Below are 22,560 nucleotides of genomic sequence, written 5' to 3'. Positions count from 1 at the left end.
ACTTGGTATAGTTTACTGTGAATCCGAAGTCATGTAGCAGCTGGATGGTTTGATGAGTGTGATGAACACACTGGTTGAATGACTTGGCTTTTATTAGCCAGTCGTCGAGATATGGAAATACATAGATTTGTTGTGTTCTCAAGTGTGCTGCTACCATCACAAGTCATTTTGTGAACACTCTGGGTGCGGTGGTCACCCCGAATGGAAGGACTTTGAACTGATAGTGTTGTCCATCCAGTATGAACCTTAGATACTTCCTGTGAGCAGGACGTATGGAAATGTGGAAGTAGGCGTCCTTGAGATCTAATGTGGCAAGGAAGTCCCCTTGTTGCAGCAGTGGGAGGACCTGTTGGAGAGTGATCATATGAAAATGATCTGACTGCATATAAAGATTGAGGGGCCTGAGGTCGAGTATTGGTCTTAGAGTCCTGACCTTCTTGGGGATTAGGAAATATAGTGAGTAAACCCCTGTTCGTTGATGCTGTAAGGGAACTGGATCTATTGCGTGCTTTTGAAGCAGTGAGAGAACCTCTTGTTTTAGGAGTGTAAAGTGTTCTGTGGACATTGGACGCTGTTTGGGTGGTATGGTGGGTGGGGTTGCTGTAAGTTCCAGGCAGTAACCATACTGGATAATTTGTCTTACCCACTTGTCTGTTGTGATGGAGTCCCAAACAGGTAGGAACTGTGAAAGTCTTCCCCCGACCGGAATGGAATGGTCTGGAGGGAGTGGATGGAAGTCACTGTTTATTAGTGGGGGAGGCATGTGTGTTGTTATTACCTCGGCCTCTCCCTTTGTTGTTATTACCCCTGTATCCGCCTCTAAAATATCCTCTGTTGGGGGATTTTGCGTGGTGTTTTTGTATGAAGAGGAGGCGGTCTCTGTTCCAATGTTTTTGGATGCTCCTCTATAAAAGGAGCGACAAAAGGAACTACATGTGGTTGGAAACTCCAATGCTCCCATGGATTTAGCAGTCTCTGTGTCTTTTTTCATCTTCTCTAGAGTGGTGTCTACAGCCGGTCCAAAAAGTTGTTCCTGATTGAACAGCTGGTTGAGGATGGTTGTCTGTACCTCGTGTTTAAAGCCTGAAATACGTAGCCAGGCATGTCGTCTGAGTAGCACACTAGTGTTAATGGACCTAGAGGCTGTGTCAGCTGCATCAAGGGCACACTTGATTGAGGCGTTGGTTATTAATTTGCCCTCTTGAATTAAGTCATTTGCCTGGGTTTTGTACTGATCAGGTAAGTGTTGTAATAGGGTTTCTAGTCGATCATAGTGAGCCCTATCATACCTAGCAAGTAATGCTTGGGTGTTGGCTATGCGCCAGTGATTGGCTGCTTGGGCAGCAACTCTCTTGCCAGAGGCCTCTAAAAACTTAGATTCTTTATCCGGAGGTGGTGCGTCACCAGAGGTTTGACAGTTGGCGCGTTTCCTAGCATTAGTTACCACTAATGAGTCTAAGGGTAGCTGCCCTTTGAAGTAGATGGGATCATCGGGGGCAGGTTTATATTTTTTGTCAATCCTGGGATTGAGAATTCTAGCTCTCACTGGGTCTTTGAATATGTCAGGGGCATGTTTAATGACCCCTTTTAGCAGTGGCAGTATTTGGACAGTCTTCTGTGACTGTTCGAAGGTGTCTAGAACGAAATCCTCGTCTGCAGGGTCTGAATACATGTGAACACCATGGTAGACAGCAGCCCTATTAACCAGCTGACCAAAACCAATGTCATCTGGGGGAGATGGTTTTGTTGGATATGGCTGTGGTTCAGGGAGGTCTGGGGGATCTATTGGGTCATCATAATCGTCCCAATCGTCCTGTGGTGTGTCCGTGTCATCATCAGGTCAGTGAAAGGGTCATTGTTGCCTCCCCCACCACCTAAATCATCATTATCATCATCCTGTGGTGGTGAATGTGGTGGAAGTTGTAGAGGAGAGACAGGTTTAGGAGGAAGAACAGGCTCAGGAGGAAGAACAGGAGAAGAGGGTCTTATAGGTGAAGTGGCACAGTCTTTTTTCTTTACAGGCACTGCAGGAGTGTCTGGTGTGTCCAGCTTCCTCTTCTTGTGTGGAACAGCTGCCACATGTCCTGTTTTGGGGTCTATAGTTTTTACCGCTTTGGATCGAGAGGATCCGGTCGAAAAAGTTCTTCCTCTTTGGTAACCGCTTTCGGCAACGACTTTTTCAGGTCAGAGCGGGGTTTGGATTGCTGCTTCGAGGCCTTAGTAGGTGGTTTGTGGAGTCCTTTGGCTTGGCTCTGAAGCCAGAAATCCTCTTTCGGTTCCGAGAGCTTTGGCTTCGGATCCGACGGTTTGTCTTTCGGTGTCAAGGTGGTCGGTGCCGACTTCTTTTTGGGAGTAGGTTGCTCTTCCGTCTTCGGTGCAGAAGGCGCCTGGGGGACACTGATATGGGGTTTGCTCGGTCCCGAGCTATTCGGTCACGACTGGGGCCTGCAGGCGAAGTCTTGACCAGGGTCTTCTTTTTTATCGGGTGGGGTTGGGGTAGGGGCAGTTGTACTCACTCGTTGACCAGGAGTGATGTGGTCGTCTCAGTCTAAGTCGTCTGCTTCGGGCACGATTTCCAAATCCTCAGAATCTTCCTCTGGGACATCGGGGCCTTCGTCGAAGATGTCCACTGGTGCCAGAGCTGCTCTCTGCGCCATGATGTGTCGTTGGGCCCGGCGATCACGGGTGGTTTTCTTGGATCGAAAAGAGGCACAGGCCTAGCAATTGTTCTCACGTGGTTGGGCGCGAGACACAGGTTACAGACCTTGTGATGGTCACTGTGTGGGAATTTCGCTCCACACTGGGGGCATTTTCCTTTCCATGAGCTGTAGGCCTGGACAGCGTCAATAGGCCCAGCAGCCCGCGTTGACGATCGGAATCGAGTAGTTGAGATGCGCGTCGAAGATCACGCGATCAAAAACAATACCGTAGATAGTTTGCGGGTCGAAATGGTTTGGAAAATAAGATGCCAAACCGGAGCGCAAAAGCTACATCCAAACCCGATGGGAAAAAAAACAATCTGAGGATGGAGTCGATGCCCATGCGCACTATCCAAGGGAGAAGTCACCTATCTCGTGACTGCAAAAGACTTCTTCCAAGAAAACAACAAGGTGCAAACATCCGAGCCCAACACCAGATGACGAGCTATGCCCAGTGTACGATCTGCAGCTCATTTGCCTCGAACATATACATACAAAAAAAACATAAGATGAGTTAAATGTGACGGGACCTGCTTTATAAAAGGGGCCTAATAATATATTGCCTGAATTTGATCCATTCTCACTCTTAGCTAATTTTCAGAATATAAAAGATGGGACTTGGCACAATCGCAGCTTCAATATCCACCCTCAATAGTTTCTCTTTAGAATTGAGAAATCAAGAATACTTTTTTTGGTTTCTGACCATCAAAGTTTACAAGTAAAACAACCACTGTACCATTGATCATCATTTCATAAAAAACAAAATGACAACCCATTGTAAACTGTAGAATTATAAAATATAGAACACAAAACATAAATCAATATTATAAAATATAAAAAGGAAGAGTGTAAAATCACACCTAACACATTAATATAATCAGTCCATAATTAAAATATAGGTACAGGTGAAATTAAAAACACAGCATAATTCCAAAACGGATTCATTATCACCTAACTAGAGGTAGTCCCATAGAGCAGACTAAATGGTACTAGAATTTAAATTATCACACAAATAGCTCATTAACACAAGCAGCTGTCCACGGGAAGGATAATGTTACTTACCCAGTAAGCATCTGTTCTTGGCATGTAGAGCTGTAGATTCACATGGTTTGCATACTCCTGCCATCCAGTGTTGGGTCCCGTTGTTTGCAAGTTATTTCTGCTCGAAGAAGTCTTTGCAGTCACGAGGAAAGGTGACTCCTCCTTTCGGTGATAGTGCTCATGGGCATCGACTCCATTGTTAGATAGTTTTACCGCAGAGGGCAAGAATGGAGTTAGTGAGTATAGAATAGAGATGTCAAAGTGTATGAATGTAAATTGAGAACTACAACAACCACAGGAGACCAGGGAGGCTGGTGGGCGTATGTGAATCTACAGCTCTACATGTCAACAACAGATGCTTACTGGGTAAGTAACATTATCCGTTCGAGGCATGTGAGCTGTAGATCACATGCTTTGCATAGACTATATAGAAGTATGCTCCCAAAGCAGTGGCTAACCTGTAGCGGTTGTAGTTGTTTGAAACAGTGTTTTAAGTACTGCTTGGCCTACATTTGCCTGCTGTCCCACTAAGACATCTACGCAATTGTGTTTAGTGAATGTGTGCAGTGTAGACCAAGTTGCTGTCTTACAGATGTCAGCTATGGGAATACTCCCTATGAAGGCCATAGTAGCCTCTATCTTGCGAGTGAATGCACTTTAAGAGGTATTATCAAAGTTCTTTTTTCTTTGGCATAACATATTTGGGCACATTTTACAATCCACCTTGCAATACCTGACAGATATGGGATTGCCTTTGTGTGATGGAGAAAAAACAAAAAATATCTGCTTAGTTTTTAGAAATTCTTTGGTTCTTTCTACGTAATATAGTATAGCTCTTCTAACATCAAGTGTGTGTGTAGAGCTTGTTCTGCTACAGAAACTTGGTGAGTAAAGAACACAGGTAACTCAACTATTGATTATTATGAAAGGCAGAAACTACTTTAGGGAGAAATTTAGGATTGGTTCAATGAACCACCCTATCTTTCTGAAGATGAAAGACAGGCTCTGTTATAGTTCATGCCTGAAGTTTACCAACTCTCCTTAGTGAGGTTATTGCTATGAGGAAAGCAACCTTCCATGACAGGAATTGTAATTGACATTTGTGCATTGGTTCAAAAGATGGACCCATTAGCCTTGTAAGGACTATGTTTAAGTTCCACTCTGGTGCAGAGGGACCTCTTGGTGGTATCACCCTTTTTAATCCTTCCATGAAGGCTTTAATCACTGGTACTCTGCATAGAGATAAGTGTTATCTATTTTGCAAGTATGCGGCTAATGCTGCTAGGTGTAAACAAACAGATGTGTAAGCCAATCCAGATTGCCGTGAATGCAGCAGATAACAAATGATGTTCTGTACAGAAGCATCAAATGAATTGATATTGTTGTTACAATAGATAAGAGACTGTTCCCATTTTGTTGCATAACATGCTCTAGTGGTAGGCTTTCTAGCCTCTTTGAGAATATTCATACAGTCTGGTGGTAGTTTTAAATAACCAAACTCTATGACTTCAGGAGCCAAATCGCTTGATTGAGTTCTTTGGGATTTGGATGTCTGATTTCTCCATGCCACTGAGTGAGGAGACTGGGTGTGAGATGTAGCTTTTGATGTGGAACCACCGACAGTTCTAACATGGTGGTGTACCAAGGTTTACAAGCCCATGTGGGGCTACTAAGATTAGTGTGAGGGATGTTTGTCTGAGCTTCCGAACCAGTAATAGAATTAGTGGGAGAGGCAGAAAAGCATAGGCAAAATATCCCTGACCAATTCACCCATAGAGCATTGCCTTTGGATAGATGGTGTGGGAACCTGGATGCGCAGTTTGGGCATTTTGTGTTGTGTACTGTAGAAAACAGATCTATCAGTGGAAATCCCCTCTGTTGAAAGTAGGGAAGAAGAACTCAGGGATGAAGTTCCCACTTGTGAACTTGCTGCTTGTGTCTGCTTAGCAGGTTGGTGATTTGATTGTTTACTCCTGGAAGGTGTTCTGCTAGGAGGTACATTTTGTGACTATTCCAAATGCTTTGTGCAAGGTGCGACAACTGGAGAGTGTGTGTCCCTCCCGTTTCTGTAGATAGTACATTGCTTTCATGTTGTCTCTGCAGACTAGGACAGTTTTTTCTTCAGGGTGAGTGTGAAAAGCTTTGAGTGCTAGGAACACTGCTAGCCGTTCCAGGTAGATGATGTGGAGACATTTGTGATTACCTGACCACAGCCCTTGTACTGTGTAATGTTGGAGATGGGCACCCCAACCGGTTAAAGATGTGTCTGCTGTCAGTACAGTCTGTGGAATTGGTTCTATGAAGGGCCACCCTTTTGATAAGTTTTGAGGGTTCTACCACTGCAGAGAGCAATGGGTGCAGCCGTCTACCAACACTAGATCAGTCAGTTAATTGACCCTGTGACTGATTCCACTGACTCGCTAGACATTCTTGCAGAGGATGCATGTGAAGCCTTGCAATAGGTACGATTGCCATGCAGGATGCCATCATTCCCAGCAATTGCATGAAAACTCTGGCTGGTAATGTCTGATTGGGTTAAGATTGTAGTACTGTGGATTGAATATTGTGAATCCTGGATACATTGGGAGAGGCTAGGGCTTTGACAGTGTTGAGATAAGACTGCACTTGTGCAGGGAATAGGTGAGATTTTTGTACATTGATTGTGAAACCCAACTAATGAAGTAGGTGTACTGTTGCTTGAAGAACAAGTTACTTACCTTTGGTAACGATGTATCTGTAAGAAACATTAGTTAGTTAGATTCCTCACCTTAGAATATCCCCAGGCGTCAGTCTGGATCCGGAAAGATTTTTGTAGCAATACCACTTGCGCGTCGGTAGGCGTCGTCTGCGGCTCCGCGTCCGTCGTCGGCGTCGTGCGCCGGAATGACGTCGGAGTACTTAGACGCCGCCCTCGCGCGCTGACGTCAGTTCTTAGACATAGCTATCCGCGCCAGGGACGCTGAGCCATGCAAGAGACCGACACTCGTGCCAAAAAATCTAGGGCCCTGAAAGGGAGAACCTTAACCCTAGATGTCGGTTCGCAGAATGGGGAGGCTGGGTGGGTTGGTGAGGAATCTAACTAACTAATGTTTCTTACAGATACATCGTTACCGAAGGGAAGTAACTTGTTCATCTGAAAGAAACACGTTAGTTAGATTCCTCACCTTAGAATAGATACCCCAGCAATACCAACCTCGGTGGTGGGTCTGCGAACCAAGATCACACCAGAAAGTCCTGGAGAACAGAACGGCCAAAGAAGCCATCTCTCCGGACTTGGCTGTCCAGGCAATAATGCTTGGCAAATGTGTGCAGCGAGGCCCACGTTGCTGCCTAACAGATGTCCTGCAAGGGGACTCCCCGGCCCAGGGCAGTTGTAGCCGCTGAGACCCGAGTGGAATGGGCCCTCAGCCCTACAGGAGGATCCTTTGTAGCCAAGGAGTAACAAGCTTTTATACACAATACGACCCACCGCGAGATGGTTCACTTGTGTACTGCCCGCCCCTTCTTAGCACCCACGTATCCAACAAAGAGTTGGTCGTCCACCCGGAACTGTTTGGTGCGGTCCAAATAAAAGGACAGCGCCCATTTTGGGTCCAGACAGTGGAGCCTCTCTTCCCCTTTCGAAGGATGCGGAGGCGGAAAGAAGGTGGGCAAGGTGACAGACTGCCCGATGTGAAAGGCAGTCACCACTTTCGGAAGAAAGGAAGGACGAGTCCGGAGGACAACCTTGTCCGGATGGACAGAAAGAAAAGGAGGCTTAGAAGATAGAGCCTGGAGCTCACTTACCCGTCTAGCCGAGGTGATAGCCACCAGGAAGGCAGTTTTCAGAGTCTGAAGACGAAGTGGACAGTTGTGAAGGGGCTCAAAGGGAGCGCACATCAGAAAAGTGAGAACGAGGTTCAAGTCCCACTGAGGCATTACGAATGGAACAGGAGGGAACATATTAGTAATGCCCTTCAGAAAACGGGAGACAACAGGGGACTTTAAAAGAGAAGGCTGATCAGGAAGCCTTAAAAAAGCAGAGATTGCAGCAAGATAACCCTTCAAGGTGCCCAGAGCAGAGCCCGCTGGGCCAAAGAAAGAAGAAAGAGTAGAACCTCAGAAAGAGGGGCGGAAAGGGGATCCACAGCCTTTGCTGTGCACCATGCCACAAATGTGTTCCACCGGCAGGCGTATACCGTCTTTCTGAAGGGACGCCTGGCAGCCAGAATGACATCACAGACTTCAGGAGGCAAGTCAAATGGCATCAACTGTCGCCGCTCAATCTTCACGCAAGGAGGTGGAGGCTGGACAGGTTCGGGTGTAGGACTGCCCCCTGCTGCTGCGACAGAAGGTCCTCCTAAAGAGGCAGTCGTATCGGGGGATCGATGGACATACTGAGTAGGTCGGGATACCAGTACCTTCGTGCCCAATCCGGAGCCACCAAGATGACTTGGGCCCGGTCGCGCCTGATCTTCTTCAGCACTCTGGGCATAAGTGGTATAGGAGGAAAGGCGTACAACAGACCGCAACTCCACTCGCGACGAAAAGTGTCTCCGAGCGAGTGCCGTCTTGGAAATCCCAACGCACAGAACTGCTGACATTGCGCGTTCTGTTCGGTGGCGAATAGATCTAACCAAGACTCTCCCCACTGCAGAAAGAGACCTTGCGCCACGTCCGTGTTCAGAGGCCATTCGTGATCCATCATGCACCGGCGGCTGAGTTTGTCTGCTCTGGCGTTCAGAGAGACCGCCAGATGTTGAACCACCAGGGTGATGCCCTGATGTTCCAGCCATGTCCAGAGGCGCAGAGCCTCCTGACAAAGGGTCCATGACCCCACCCTGTCCTGTTTGTTGCAATACCACATGGCGGTGGTGTTGTCCGTGAACACCTGCACGACACTTCCCCGGACAGAGGGAAGGAAGGCTTTTAGTGCAAGTCGGATCGCCCTCAGCTCCAAGAGGTTGATATGGAGCCGAGTCTCCGCCGGAGACCAGAGTCCTCTGATCTCCGCCTCTCCCATATGGCCCCCCCATCCCAGGAGGGACGCATCCGTCACTACGACATGCTCCGGTTGGGGTAGGGAGAGGGATCTGCCACTGACCCAATCGCGATTCGTGAGCCACCACTGCAGCTGGTTCGCAGTGCCCTCCGAGATCAAGACATGGTTGGACAGGTTGCCTCGATGCTGGGCCCACTGAAACTTCAGGTCCCACTGCAGAGCCCGCATCCGCCACCTGGCGTGAGGTACCAACAGGATGCAGGAGGCCATCAGCCCCAGAAGCCGCAGCACCAACCTGACCGAATCCCAGGACAGAGGCCGGAAGATGGAAATCAGGGCCTGAATGTCCCGGACCCGCTGTTCCGGCGGATAGACCCGGAACTGCGCCGAATCGAGAACCGCCCCAATGAAAAGGACCTTTTGGGAGGGACTCAGGTGCGACTTCGGCACATTGATGGAGAACCCCAGCGAGTGCAGGAGGTCGGCCGTAGTCTGGAGGTGGGAGACGACTTGCTGGGGCGAGCCCGCCTTCAACAGCCAGTCGTCAAGATGGGGAAGACTGGAACCCCTGATCGGCGCAGATGAGCTGCGACCACCGCCATCACTTTCGTGAACACCCGAGGGGCACTGGTGAGGCCGAAGGGGAGCACGGTGAACTGAAAGTGCTCCTGACCCACCGTGAACCGCAGGTAACGCCGGTGGGCCGGCAGGACGGGGATGTGGAAATAAGCGTCCTACAAGTCCAACGCTACCATCCAGTCTCCAGGGTCTAGGGCAGCCAGAACCTGAGCTAAGGTGAGCATCTTGAAACGGTCCTTCCGGAGGAGGGAGTTTACGCTCCTGAGGTCCAAGATCGGGCGTAGGCCCCCTTTGCCCTTCTTGGGAACCAGAAAGTAGTGGGAATAACAACCACGACCTACTTCCGGACCAGGAACGCGCTCGATGGCCTCTTTGGCCAAGAGGGCCGAAACTTCCTCTCGTAGAAGATGCAAATGATCCCCCGACATACGGTGGTTCAGCGGTGGCATGGCTGGAGGGGTCGTCTCGAAGGTGAGGGAGTAGCCCCTTCGGACGATTTGCAGCACCCACCTGTCTGACGTAATGGAGCGCCAGTGGAGCAGGTGACGGCGAACCCTGACGCCCACTGGCGTTGAATGGGCCTGAAAGCTCGGACTAGGAGGGCTTTGAGGCGGATGCTGCCGGGGTAGATGTGGACTGACCGGCACGTTGACCTCCAGTACCGCCTCGGCGGAATCCACGTCCGCGACCTTGTGCATGTTGGTTCTGCGGCCGGTGGCTGGGCGGACGTGAGGAGGCGCCCCTTCCTTCGCCACGAAAGGGACGAAAGGTGGAAGTTTGCGGCGGCGGGGCTGAAAGACCCAACGACTTGGCCGTGGCCCGGGAGTCCTTGAACCGAGCCAGCGCACTGTCCGCCTTCTCACCAAAAAGGCGAGTGCCATCAAAAGGCATGTCCATGAGGGAACTCTGGACATCCCCCGAAAATGACGTGGACCTCAGCCAGGCGTGACGCCGAAGCGCCACCGTGGTGGAAATTGCCCGACCCAGCAAGTTCGTGGTGTCAAGTCCACACCGAATGGCATGCCGTGCTGCATCTCGACCGTCAGCAAGTGCTTGAGCGAGTCGTGCCCGGGCCTCCACCGGGCACAAGGGCAGCACGTCCTCCACCGTATCCCACAGAGAGTGGGAATAACGGTCCAAAAGGCAAGCGGTATTTAAAGACCGCAGCCCCAAACTCAGGGACGAGAACAGTTTCTTGCCAAACTGTTCCAACCTCTTGGATTCCCGTTCCGGAGGAGCGGACGGGAAGGAGGATTGGGAGGTTGAGGCCTGGATAACCAGACTCTCGGGGGTGGGGTGTTGGGAGAGGAAACTGGGGTCGCCCGGAGCAGGGCGGTGGCGCCGGGCAACGTTCCGGTCCACAGGGGGAACTGTGGAGGGCTTGGACCAAGTGCCCTGTAGAACGTCTATGAGGGCCTCATTAAACTGCAGCAGAGGCTCAGTGGAGCTTGCTGTCGGTTGAAGGACCGCTGTGAGGACGTTAGTTCTCATGGCCACAGCAGGCAACTCCAGCCCTAGGGCTTCGGCCGCCTTGCGCAGCACCACTGAAAAAGCTGCACCCTCCTCCGAGGCCACAGTCGGAGGAGAGATGAAGCCAGCATCCGGCGAAGTGTCCAGACCACTGGCATCCCCCAGTTCGTCTGCCCTGTGCAATTTGACCCTGGAGGGCCATAGGGTCCTCAGACCCCTCCCAGTCGCCCCCGTCATCCGATTCCTGATAAACAGGAGGAACGATCGGAGCCGGACGGTAGATGAAATTGTCATCCATCGACGTCTGGTGTGGCGCCGTACCGGCGTCGGGTCCGGACCAGGGCTGAACCGGGGAACGGCGTCGTCCGGAGACGGCGCCAGAGGTGGAACCGGTGTCGGCGCCGGCGGAGGTGTCGTGAGGTCGACCGGCGCCGGCCAAGATCCAGGCCTGGATCCCTCGGGGACCTGCGGCATCGGGGCCGGAGCAGTCGACGGCGCCGGAGCCGCCGGCACGCGAGGTCGCCCAGTCGAACCTGCGGGGCCCGAAGGTGCGCCGGCAGACGTCGACGTCGAAGCCAGGCCCCTCATGGCCGAGAGGAAGGCACTGACCTCCGCCGGAGTCGCGTCAGTCCCAGGGACCGGCGGGTATGGGGACGGACGCGGCTCCTGCGGCTCGACGGAGCCGTGGGGGTGGGACCACCCTGACCCTCAGCCGAGTCGCGCGACCGGCAAGGGGAGTCCGAAGAGCGATGTCGTCTCTTGGACTTCTTGGCGTGCTTCGACTTACCCGAAGACCCCGACGAGCGATGACGCTGGCTGCGGCTCCGCGATCGGTCCTTGGACCTGCTCCTGGACCGGGACCGAGAGCGACGTGGAGCAGAGTGCCGAAGCTCGAGAAGCTTACGGGACCGCTCCCGCCTAGCTTTAGACGTCAAGGCCTTGCAATCGAGGCACGACTCCGCGTCATGGTCGGGCCCCAGGCAATACAGGCACCGGCGATGGTGATCCGTCACCGACATCAGGCGATGACAGGCGTCACAGGCCTTGAAACCAGGCATCCTACCGGCACCAGAGTCGAGAGACCAAAAGAAGTCAAAAAGTTAGTCAAAAAATGACTAGGGGTAAGCTCTTCCCAGATTGGCGCTTACTGGTGCGGAAAAAAGAAGAACTGAAGCTAGAGCGCGAGGGCGGCGTCTAAGTACTCCGACGACGTCAGTCCGGCGCACGACGCCGACGACGGACGCGGAGCCGCAGACGACGCCTACCGACGCGCAAGGGGTATTGCTCCAAAAATCTTTCCGGATCCGGCCTGACGCCTGGGGATATTCTAAGGTGAGGAATCAATCTAACGTGTTTCTTTCAGATATTAATGTTTATTCTACCTAAAGGCATGAAGTTGCTGAAAACATTGGCCAGATAGGAACATTATTTCCACTCACAAATATTATTTTAAGCAGGGCATCAGATAATTCTACTCTTAATCAATGGGAATATGCTCATTTAGCAGCTTCCTGCTTGGTTTCCCTTGGGTCCAATGAAGGACAAGCCTTTAATTTGCATGCATTTTTTAATTCAAGGCAGATTATCTATGGTTTGATTGGATAACTTAGTTACTCCAGCTCCGTCTACACTGTGGGCATAATGATAAATGGATGGCTGGCACACTTAGACTTCAGACATTTTTATACTTCAAATTAGAAATCAAACTAGGCACAAACAATCAAAAGAGGAATGTTTTATACACACACTGAGCAAGGCAAATATGTAGAACATCCTATGTCAATGGCTGTCTAAGGGCTCTGTCCTACAATTAAGTCTGTCTTAAGTTCTTGGCAACTCCGGAGCTCAAAGTGTACAGTCTACATAAGCGTTTGAATAGTCAAGATCCCCATGTCTAGGTGTACAAGCCAAAGCCATGGATTTAAATGTTAGCAATGCATATAATACGACAATACTGAAATAAAACATTAGTCCAACTATTCATTCTCATGGGTGGAAAGTAAGCTACTCTCCATAACAGAAAAACACCACTGACAATCAGTCCTAGGACTTGGATCCTCTTCTTAATGCCTGAGGGCTATTCACCCACTCTACAATAAGTCAGGGGGAAATGAGGTGTTATTTTGCAGAATCTAGGGTTTTCAAATACAGCTTAAGCTCCACATTCCTAAGAGTTTAGGAAATCACAAATGATGTTAAATATAGGGCCAGTAAAACAATATCAACAGTCAAAAAGAGCTCTTTCAGGGTCGGTGTAGGCAAGTATGTGCAGATTGCACACAACAAAAAGAGCAAAAACAGAGAAGAAAAAGTTACTATGAAAAGAATAATTAAGCATCTGAATAACAAAAAGATTAGAGACAATTACGTTTAAAATCCCAATTAATTCCATTTGATGAGAGTGAACTTGGGTTATGCCATAGGAAGGAAGAAAAAATTAACTAACAAGATATGCAGGAAATGAAACTGCATCATACAATTTTAAATTCATTCACATTTTTGACCTGTACATTTTATTACCAACAATAAATAGAATAAAAATCATTTTTATGAATCTGAACATTTAAGAAATACCTTGGATCTTTTGTTTGGAGTGTAGGCTTTTGCATTGCTGAATATTAATCTCATATCTTTGCACAGCTCAATTGGGCTGTCATAATTTCCAGCTTCCAAAGTCTCCCTTATAGTTCCAAAATCCATTGGAGTATCTATAATATCTCTATAATCCTAGATGAAAAATTTGTTAAGATTTTAATAATTAAACACCAAATAGAAGATAATCTCGAAAAAGAATGTGCACATCAAAAAGTCCTCAACGGATAAGCAAGCATCAAAGAAAACAGTTTTGGCTTATTTTAAATCAAGGAATCAGTTACTTACCTTCGGTAACACGTTATCTGGTAGAAACTATCTAGCTGCAGATTCCTTACCTTTCAATTTACCAGGCATCAGGTTGGATCCGGAAACTTTTGCATGAGCAATACCCAGTGTGCACGCCGTTGGCTCCATTCTGCTCCGTGTGATGGCGTCTGTTATGACGTAACAGTCACCTATATAGACGTCACCCATGTGCGGGGACATCACAAGCGCAGAGCCACAAAGTAACTGACGTAGTTGTGTGCAAAACTAGGGCCCTGAAAAGGGGAGTAACCCTAGCCCTACAACATTAGTTTGCACAGCGGGGAGGCATGGGAGGGGCTGTAAGGAATCTGCAGATAGATAGTCTCGACCAGATGATGCGTTACCGGAGGTAAGTAACTTGTTCATCTGATAGAGACTTCTAGCTGCAGATTCCTTACATTTGAATTCGATACCCAAGCCATACCATCCCGGCGGTGGGTTGCGGACCAATACCTGAAACTAGGAAGTCCTGCAGGACTGGAAGGGTAAAATGCCTGTCTCTGCGGTCTTGATTGTCCAAGCAGTATTGTCTTGCAAGCGAGTGCAATGATTTCTATGTTGCTGCCTGACAGATGTCTAGGACTGGGACACCGCAACCCGAGGCTGTAGTAGCATCCTTTTTCCTGGTGAAATGGGCCCTTAATCCCTAAGGGGGCTACTTCTTTGCCAGGGCATAACAGATTTTAATGTAGAAAACGACCCAGCGAGAGATGGTCCTTCTGTGCATGGTCTGCCTCTTAGCTCCCACATACCCCACAAAGAGTTAGTCGTTCAGCCAGAACTCTTTTGTGTGGTCAGGGTAGAACGTCAATGCTCATTTTGGGTCCAGTCAGTGGAGACGTTGCTCCTCTTTAGAGGGATGCGGGGGAGCAAAGAAGGTGGGCAATGTGATGGATTGACCCAGATGGCATGGGGTCCCAACTTTTGGCAAAAAGGAAGCCCGGGCGCGAAGCACCCCTTTGTTTGGAAAAGACATCAGATAGGGAGGCGAGCAAGATAACGCCTGCAACTCACTCACTCTCGGGGCAGATGTAATCGCCACTAAGAAGGTGGTTTTGATGGTCAACAGCTGAACGGGACACTTGTGTAAAGGCTAAAAGGGAGCACACATTAGGTAGGTGAGGACCAAATTAAGGTCCGTCTGTGGCATAACAAAGGGCGTGGGTGGAAACAAGTGAGCCAGCCCTTTTAGAAATCCATGTACACTAGGAGACTTAAGGCGAGAGGGCTGGTCTGGCACCTGAAAAAAAGCAGACTGAGCAGAAAGGTAACCCTCGAGAGTTCCCAGAGCAGAGCCCTGCTGGGCAAGGATCAGAATGAATAAAACAGTAGAAAGAGAAGCAGAAAGAGGGTCAATAGACCTTTCTGTACAGTATAATACAAATTTCTGCCAGCCGTAGGCATATACCGTCTTAGCGGGGGCCGTCTGGCTGCCAAAATAACGTTCTGTACTTCAGGAGGAATGTCAAAAGCCACTTGCTGCCGCTCAATCTCCACGCATGAGTTAACAGGTTTGGGTGGAAGACCTGCCCCTGCGACAGAAGATACTCCTGAAGGGGTAGCCTGATTGGAAGATCGATGCTCATTTTTAGAACCTTTGAATACCTGCAGGAAGGTAGGATCCTTCTGCATGGTTACCCCCACTTTTTGCTGGTGCCATTATGTTGTCTGACTAGTCTGACTGGGATCCTGCTAATCAGGACCTCAGTCTCGGTGCTTCTTCCCTAAATTGGACATGGTGAGTACTTAGGTAGACCCCAGATTGGCTATTGGTGTACCCATGTAAGTTCCTAGTATATGGTACTAAGGTACCCAAGGCATAAGTACCTGAGGGGTCTCCCATGGGCTGAAGCATGTATTATAAAACTCATGAGAGACCACTCAAATTGTGATTACAGGCCTGCCGTTGCAGCCTGTGTAAGCGGGTGCTAGCACCCCTTACAACAGATATAAGTTTCCTTTTGTCTGAGTTCACTGCACTGAAAACCTATAAGTCACCCCTAAGGCAGGCCTTTCAATCCTGAAGGCAGCGTGCTGGGTTCTAAGTGTTAGGGTGCCCCTCCAAAAGCACGACACCCCTACAACCTGCTGATTCCATTCTCCCGGGTTGTATGTGCATCAGCCATTACGATACATAAAGTGGCCATGCGACATTACGCAATAGCTATCTCTAAATTGGCTGTAACAAACGTGTTTAGTATCAAACATGCTGGAATCATACACACACCGTAAACGGTGTGTGAGGTATGATTTCATGCCCTGTAAAGCTACTATGGGAAGACCTCAGTGCTCCCAGTACCATTCTTCTAGACCCGGACAGCAAACTATGGCTGATGCCAACCAGAGACACGATTAGGCCATCCTGCTAATGAGCCAAGCTCGAGCAGAGGAAGGTAGGACAAGGACAATAGGTATCCTGTCACAGGAAGGTGTGACCACCTCCCAGACATGACTTAGTGTATTGGGACAGGGTGGGGTGCATGCCATCACCACTCAGAATGCTTGTAGGGCACATTTGGAGCACTCCTTGCATACTCGTTCAGGGAGTCATTGGCTCCCGCCCTGGCGCAAACCTGGACAAAGGACATGGAAGTATCCTCCCCACTGTCCAGCCCCTCCTATGGGAGAGACCCCTAAATCGTGCCAATCCTTCCCTAGGGTATTTAAGGACTTGCCTGGGGGGGGGGGGGGGGGCGGTCTAGATTCGTCCTGGGACAAGATTTAAATCCAATACCACTTCTTTAACCGTCTGGGCACTCTGGACTTCGCATTGGGAACCGAGACTGCAACTGGGAAGACTCGTGCTGCTCCTGGTCTCATCGTCCTGCAAGTCTGCTGCTACGTCTGTGCCTGTTGCTCCATACAGGTCTTTTCATAGGACCTGTGGACATCCAAGGCACGTGAAGAAATCTCCCTTGGAGTGAAGGAGTCACTCCCCTGCTTCTGCAGGCACCACAACAAAGCTGACCTGTCTACTGAGCCTGGGCTCCTATGGACTCCGAAAGGCTCAGCAACACAGGTGGTGGTTCTACAACTCCCTCGACGCCTGCACTGTCTTCTTACCGAGTTTGAGACCAGTATCCCTTGTCGGAACCATAGTAACAGAACCCCTATGCACCGCCTCAACTTTCCGTTGCAAAGGCTTGTTGACTCTCTCCTCCAGAGTTCTTCGGGCTTCAAAAAGCTGCAGCCTCAAGCATCTCCTCCATCCAAGATCTTCGCCTGAACTGCATCCTGTGCACCGTGAGCCTTCATCCTTTGGTGAGCTGCTTGAGGTCCTCTTGCGACTCCTGTGACTTCGACCTTTGGGTCTTCTTTAGGGTCTTCTTTGGCTTTAGTGGGCTCCCCTACTTGCTCGAGGCCTTCTCTGACTTACCTGCTCGAGGTGAGTCACTTGGACCTTGCTGGTCCCAATACTGCACCTTTTTCGTAGACTGCGTTGTTTGCCGCTGCCAAGGCTTGTTGATGCCCCAGCAGGACACTGACTCCTTGACGCTCAACATCAATGTGGGACAGCTCGTAAACAGCACATGGTAGTCTACAGCATCGCCTGGTCCGCACAGCTGCAACTTCAAGGGCACTGTCAAACTCTCCTGCATCTCTGACATCTGTGGGCATTCTTCTCCCGTCCTGTGGGCATTTGTCTCCCATGCCTCCTGGTCACTCCTGAGTGGCATAGACTCTGTCCCCTCTGCTTGCAGATCGCTCTCATCTTGAATCAATCTTTGGGTTCCATTGGACACTTTCAGCTTCATCTTCCTACAGTCCATTTCGGTTTGGTTTGGGAGGGTATCTTCACTTTATAAAAATAGGACACAGGGTCAGAAAGATTGTAACCGGTGAAATATATACATTTACTATGTTGGGTATTTGAGCTCCCCGATAATGGGGTTGGGCAATGTTCCCAATGGGTATAGTTAAAAAATGGTCTTGGATTATTAGTTCTGTGTATCATAATGTTATTAACAGAATAAATCAGAGTAATTTGCAGAACTCAAATCCTCAGTGGCAAAAGCAGTATAATATTTCAAATCTGAAAACAATGAATAAACAGCCTTAACATCTCAGTCATCAGAGTGTATTCCAGGCAAAACCACATCTCCTAAAGAAACGCAGAATATGTATGGAATGTTTAAAGTCTCGGTCGGGCCATGGATATCAAATGGTATTTTATCCCAAACTATACCATCAACAATTGGGAAGGCTGAAATATTAACTAGGGCTTAATCTCTTTTCATTTTATGTGATGAAGTGTGAGGGGCGAGAACGCCATCAACCACTGTCTCCTGTAGCAAATCAACCAAGTTCACAGCAGTGTATTCAGGTAAGTAATGTCCATTAATCAACAGGAAAAACACAGTCACGAACCCAATCCACATGAAGCAGAACACAATCCTCAGCACCATCCATATGCATGTCCAGGGCGGGACCAGTTAAGTCTTTTTGAACCAGGTTATGAAAAGAGTAATACGTGTAGGGGGCTCTGGACACAGATAACAATGAAGACTTATCAGAAGAAAAGATATTATGGTCCATATAGTAACCACTGGACCCCAGCCGAAACAACATGGGTCTTCATTGGAAGGTGAATGAATTGTACCTTCAGGAATATCAATTATAACTTCAACTGGAGGAGACGCATACTCATTATCCACAGTTGTATATGTATACGGTAAAACAGAAAACGAATCAATTGAAGATTCCATCTCCCCCTCCATTTGTTGAGGAATAGTGGAGGAAACAAAAGCCATTGGATTCAGTGAAATATCCAGACGTGGAATGCTTTGAGGCATACTAGTTAGTATCGGCCATATGGTGTAGCTTGACATGCTTGATTGAAATGTAACGATTCTCCTTGCGACCAGGTAGCGGAGGCAGAATCACAGTACGGGTGCCCTTTAAGCCAAGGACTGTGACCAGTGCATGGTATGAAGGACCAAATTCTTTTTTGTTCTCCACCTTTTCTCGGACCAGATCTACAACTTTAGGAAGCCAACCAGGAACGGGATTCAACACAGCCACATCCGTGGAAGAGGGCAAATGGGCTTTTGCTACAAGCCTATTGTAGATCATCAAGGTCTGGCACTAACATTGTATTGCCAAATAGCATTTGGTGCAAGTTGAAATCAAAAGATGAGTCACCCAGCCCGACCACCGGTACCTATTACTCTCACTGCTAAAGATTGCTTTAAGTCACGGTTCATCCGCTCCACAACAGAATTGCCCTCAGGCCGATATGGAGACGAGAATTGCACCTGCACCCCCAGAGACTTCATCGCATCCCGGTAAGTCTTAGACGCAAAAGCAGGACCTTGATCAGATTGGATGGTGCCACAGGCAAATGTCCCTACAAAGATATGCAAATCTTTTATAACAGTTCAAGCATCAGCACTACGTTAAAGCCAAACCCAAAGCATAAATCCACTGCAGCCAAGATATACTTAAAAGCATTCTCAGATGTTAAAGGACCGCAGTGATCAAGACCAATACAACCAAAAGGTTGATTTGAAATGTACAGTTGTGTGGGGTGGACATGAAGTAGTGGAAGGCTTAATCTATTGACAAATATCACAGGAAAACATATTTACGTGCCTGTTGGTACAAACCACGCCACAAAAAACATTGCTGTAAAAGAGAAATAGTCGCTGTAACTCCGGCATGTGCAGAAGCATCGCCTTCATATGCGGCTATGATCAAAGCAAGTCTGCGTTCCTCATTGAGAATCAGCTGATCCCCAACAGATGGAATAGTTGCAAATGGAATTTGATCAGACGACAAGTGGTATCTATAAAGTGAAGGGAAACCTTGGAGAAACTCAGTTCCCTCCTTTGTCGCAGCTATAGCTGCTAGAATATCATCATCAATTTGAGGCATAGACCTAGTGATAGCTGCTACTGAGTAAGTGGCTACTGCAGATTTAGCTGCCTCATCAGCCATTGAATTACCAAGAGTGTGTGTTCCCACATGTTGATGGCCCAATGTATGGATAACATGTGTGAGTGGCAACCGTTCCTTAAGAGTGGCCGCTCGGACCAATTGTGCTGCCTGTAGAATCACAAAAATCATTTTGTGTCCAGAAGAACAAGTTGTCATTGAAGGATTGTACACAGTAAAAAAAAAACAACAAAAAAACGCACACTACACGTGTAGGAACATCTGGATCAGAAAATTAAAGAGCCAAAATCAAAGCACGCAGCACCGCCAATTGAGCCGTGCAATCTCCAAGAGATTGTGTGTGTGCACCAAGGAGGATTTAAAATCCCCATCAACAATCGTACCTGCCACAATCGTGCAGGCTGAAGAATAAGCATGTTTAGAACCAATGGCTGGCTGCGCAGACCCATCAGTGTGAATAATGCATTTGTACTGATCAAAAGGGAGTAATGATAAAGGTGGAGGATGAACATGTTCATATTGTAAAAACGCAAAGAAGCCTCAAAGATAAAGTTGACATCAGCCGACATCAAAGAACTAGCCCATTGTATCCAACCTGGATGCAAGGCTTTGGAATTAGGGACACTAGCCTTTGTGACTGCTTCTAAAGCAGGTACTGGTAAGACCATAAAAATGCGTTTACACTGAGCCAAAGAGCGTTCTTTCAGAATCTCCATCTGAACTGCCGTCAACATTTTTCTGTAGAAGAGAAACGCATCTCAGCTAGTGTATATAAATGCGATTTATAAGCAACGGGGACCGTGTCCCCTTCATTGAACGTCACGTAAGTGAATCTTAATGCTCCGGGTACAATCCGTATGGTCAAATTAGTAGTATTGTATCTTTTTAACAAGAATTGAGTCGGAAGCAGATCAGATTGCAAATACCTACTGCTGTATTATCCAGAAGCCAAATGGAAGACAAAATAGAGGGTTGCATCAGAGCGTATTGTGGCCTGATACGCTGGGTATAGTCAGGAATGTAAGACTGCAATTTTTTAAGGGTAGAGGAAAACTGCACTTGAGCACGTTTCTCCAAAAAGTGGGGTGCCAACCCCCTACCTTTGTTATTGAGTTCATAACCAAGGAAAAGAACTGCAAGAAAGGCAATGTGTGATTTCACAAAATTGAATTTGTAACCTAAGTCCACAAAATGTGTGACCATGCGATTCACTCGCATAAGATGCAGAGTCATATCATCCGTCAAATAAATAACATCGACCTACAAAAAGGCATCAGGGTTAATCTCATGTAAAATTGAAACAATGCGTGCTGCAACCACACCTGGGCTGTTCTTATATCCCATAGGCAACCTCGTGTAGAGTCTCTGATTGCCTAACGCACTGAATGGAGTCAAATCATGGCTCTCCGGTGCCAAAGAATGGCTGAAAAAGCCGTAGGAAATATCCAAAGTTGTTTATACTTTTTGCGGACAATGTTGTTTACTAACGCAGAGCTATGTCTGTTCTGAACCCCTAATGTACGAACATGACTGTTCAAATGCCTGTAGTCTAAAACTACACGATATGAACAGTCTAGTTTCAATATCGGAAAAGAGGATTATTCATCGACGAAACACAGGGTTCAATCACACCCTGGTATTCCAGTTGAGTCAAGATGTCACGAACGGACACTTTTGTGTCACGTTTAATTGGATATTGCGGTTGGGGCTGAGGTGTAGAATGCAAAGAAATCAAATGTTCCGGGGAATCCTCGTCCCAACCCGCCTGATTGTGAGAGAACGCCGGAGCTAAGGATAATGCCCACTTCTAGGCATAAGCCATTTTATCGCCATCAGATACGTATTGCAAAAAACTGGGTAGAATAACTTCTTCCCCTCTGGACGAAGCTAGGACAAAAGGGGGAGGCTAATCGACCTCCGCCAATAAAATATCATAAAAAGAAGTTAGATTCTCCTGAAAGACTTCTTTAATTGGGCGTTTAATATCATCTTCAATTTGGAGGCTAACTTCATATAGCCTATCAGGAGGAGCAACTTGTGTATCAGCTGTGTCCATGGTAATGAAAGTGGGAGTTGTTTTCATTTCTAGACGCTGGTAGAGCATCTACCGCACTATGATAACCTCAGTTGCAATGTTGAAGAGGGTTACCGATCAACTCCGGTCAAAGAGCAGGGTTCTCACCATCTGAGGCATACTTTGCAGCTAGAGCGGCAACTTTTTCTTCTGAAATGGGGCACGGCATTGAGGTGGTTCCTTCTGCTTGACTTTTACATTAAACTGACGCCGTGGGTCACGTCTTGCTTGTGTAAACTCGCCTTGTCTGCAATCCTGTCGCCCTCCTCCGCCTAATTGTTGATCTGACGATTCCTGAAAGGAATGAGAGAACGAGAAGCAGGAACCTCAAACCCCTCGGGTGTCTTAATTTTTGAGCGGTCACGGAAATCATATCTACGTTCAGAAGTGTCAGGTGGAGGCGACCCAGCACAAGAACTAGGCTTCTGCTGCTGCCGCTGTTTCTTGCTCAATGGCTTTTTAGGAGAGACTGGATGACCGTCCTTCTCAGGAGGGGGTTTATTAGATGTGAATGGTCATACCCCCAAACTATTGCGGCCCACTATGAATAGACCTCCCAATAATAGGCAGTAACTGACGTTCCCAATCCGCATCCGCCGCTAGGCACGGACGCACTTGTAAGCAGACTGCTTCACCTTTTATATTGGCCAGAATCATGTCGGAGACAACAGGGCACATGCTCACTAACTTCATCCCCAAATCCAGAGCTGGTACAGCCCCATGTTCATCCGGTACCTTCTTTAGAAAGTTCGGTAGAACGTTCATGAAGGGGGTGCCAAAGCACAGCATATATACTAAAGCACACACTGTCCCCCAGGTAGTGCAGTCCGCTAAAGGAAGAATAAGACCACTCAGTAAACTCATGGTGGTGGAGGAGCAGCTCCAGCCTGAGCAGCTTGTAGGGCACGTGCCATAAACTG

The 22,560-nt window shown here is 48.2% G+C and overlaps 1 protein-coding gene across 3 annotated transcripts in view; it reads right to left on the bottom strand.

Moving 5' to 3' along the window:
* Positions 1 to 22,560, bottom strand: part of BRWD1 (bromodomain and WD repeat domain containing 1) — a 2,304,433-nt gene that overhangs the window by 155,364 nt on the left and 2,126,509 nt on the right. For all 3 annotated transcript variants that reach the window (XM_085621250.1, XM_085621251.1, XM_085621252.1), the window contains one exon: positions 13,345 to 13,497. In XM_085621250.1, coding sequence (XP_085477376.1) covers positions 13,345 to 13,497 — 153 coding nt within the window. The remainder of the gene's footprint in view (positions 1 to 13,344; positions 13,498 to 22,560) is intronic.

The sequence above is a fragment of the Triturus cristatus genome, chromosome 8 (assembly GCF_964204655.1).
Source record: "Triturus cristatus chromosome 8, aTriCri1.1, whole genome shotgun sequence".
Classification (NCBI taxonomy): Eukaryota; Metazoa; Chordata; class Amphibia; order Caudata; family Salamandridae; genus Triturus; species Triturus cristatus.
The sequence above is the reverse complement of the archived record's forward strand: the minus strand, read 5'-3'. Positions and strand labels throughout refer to the sequence as shown.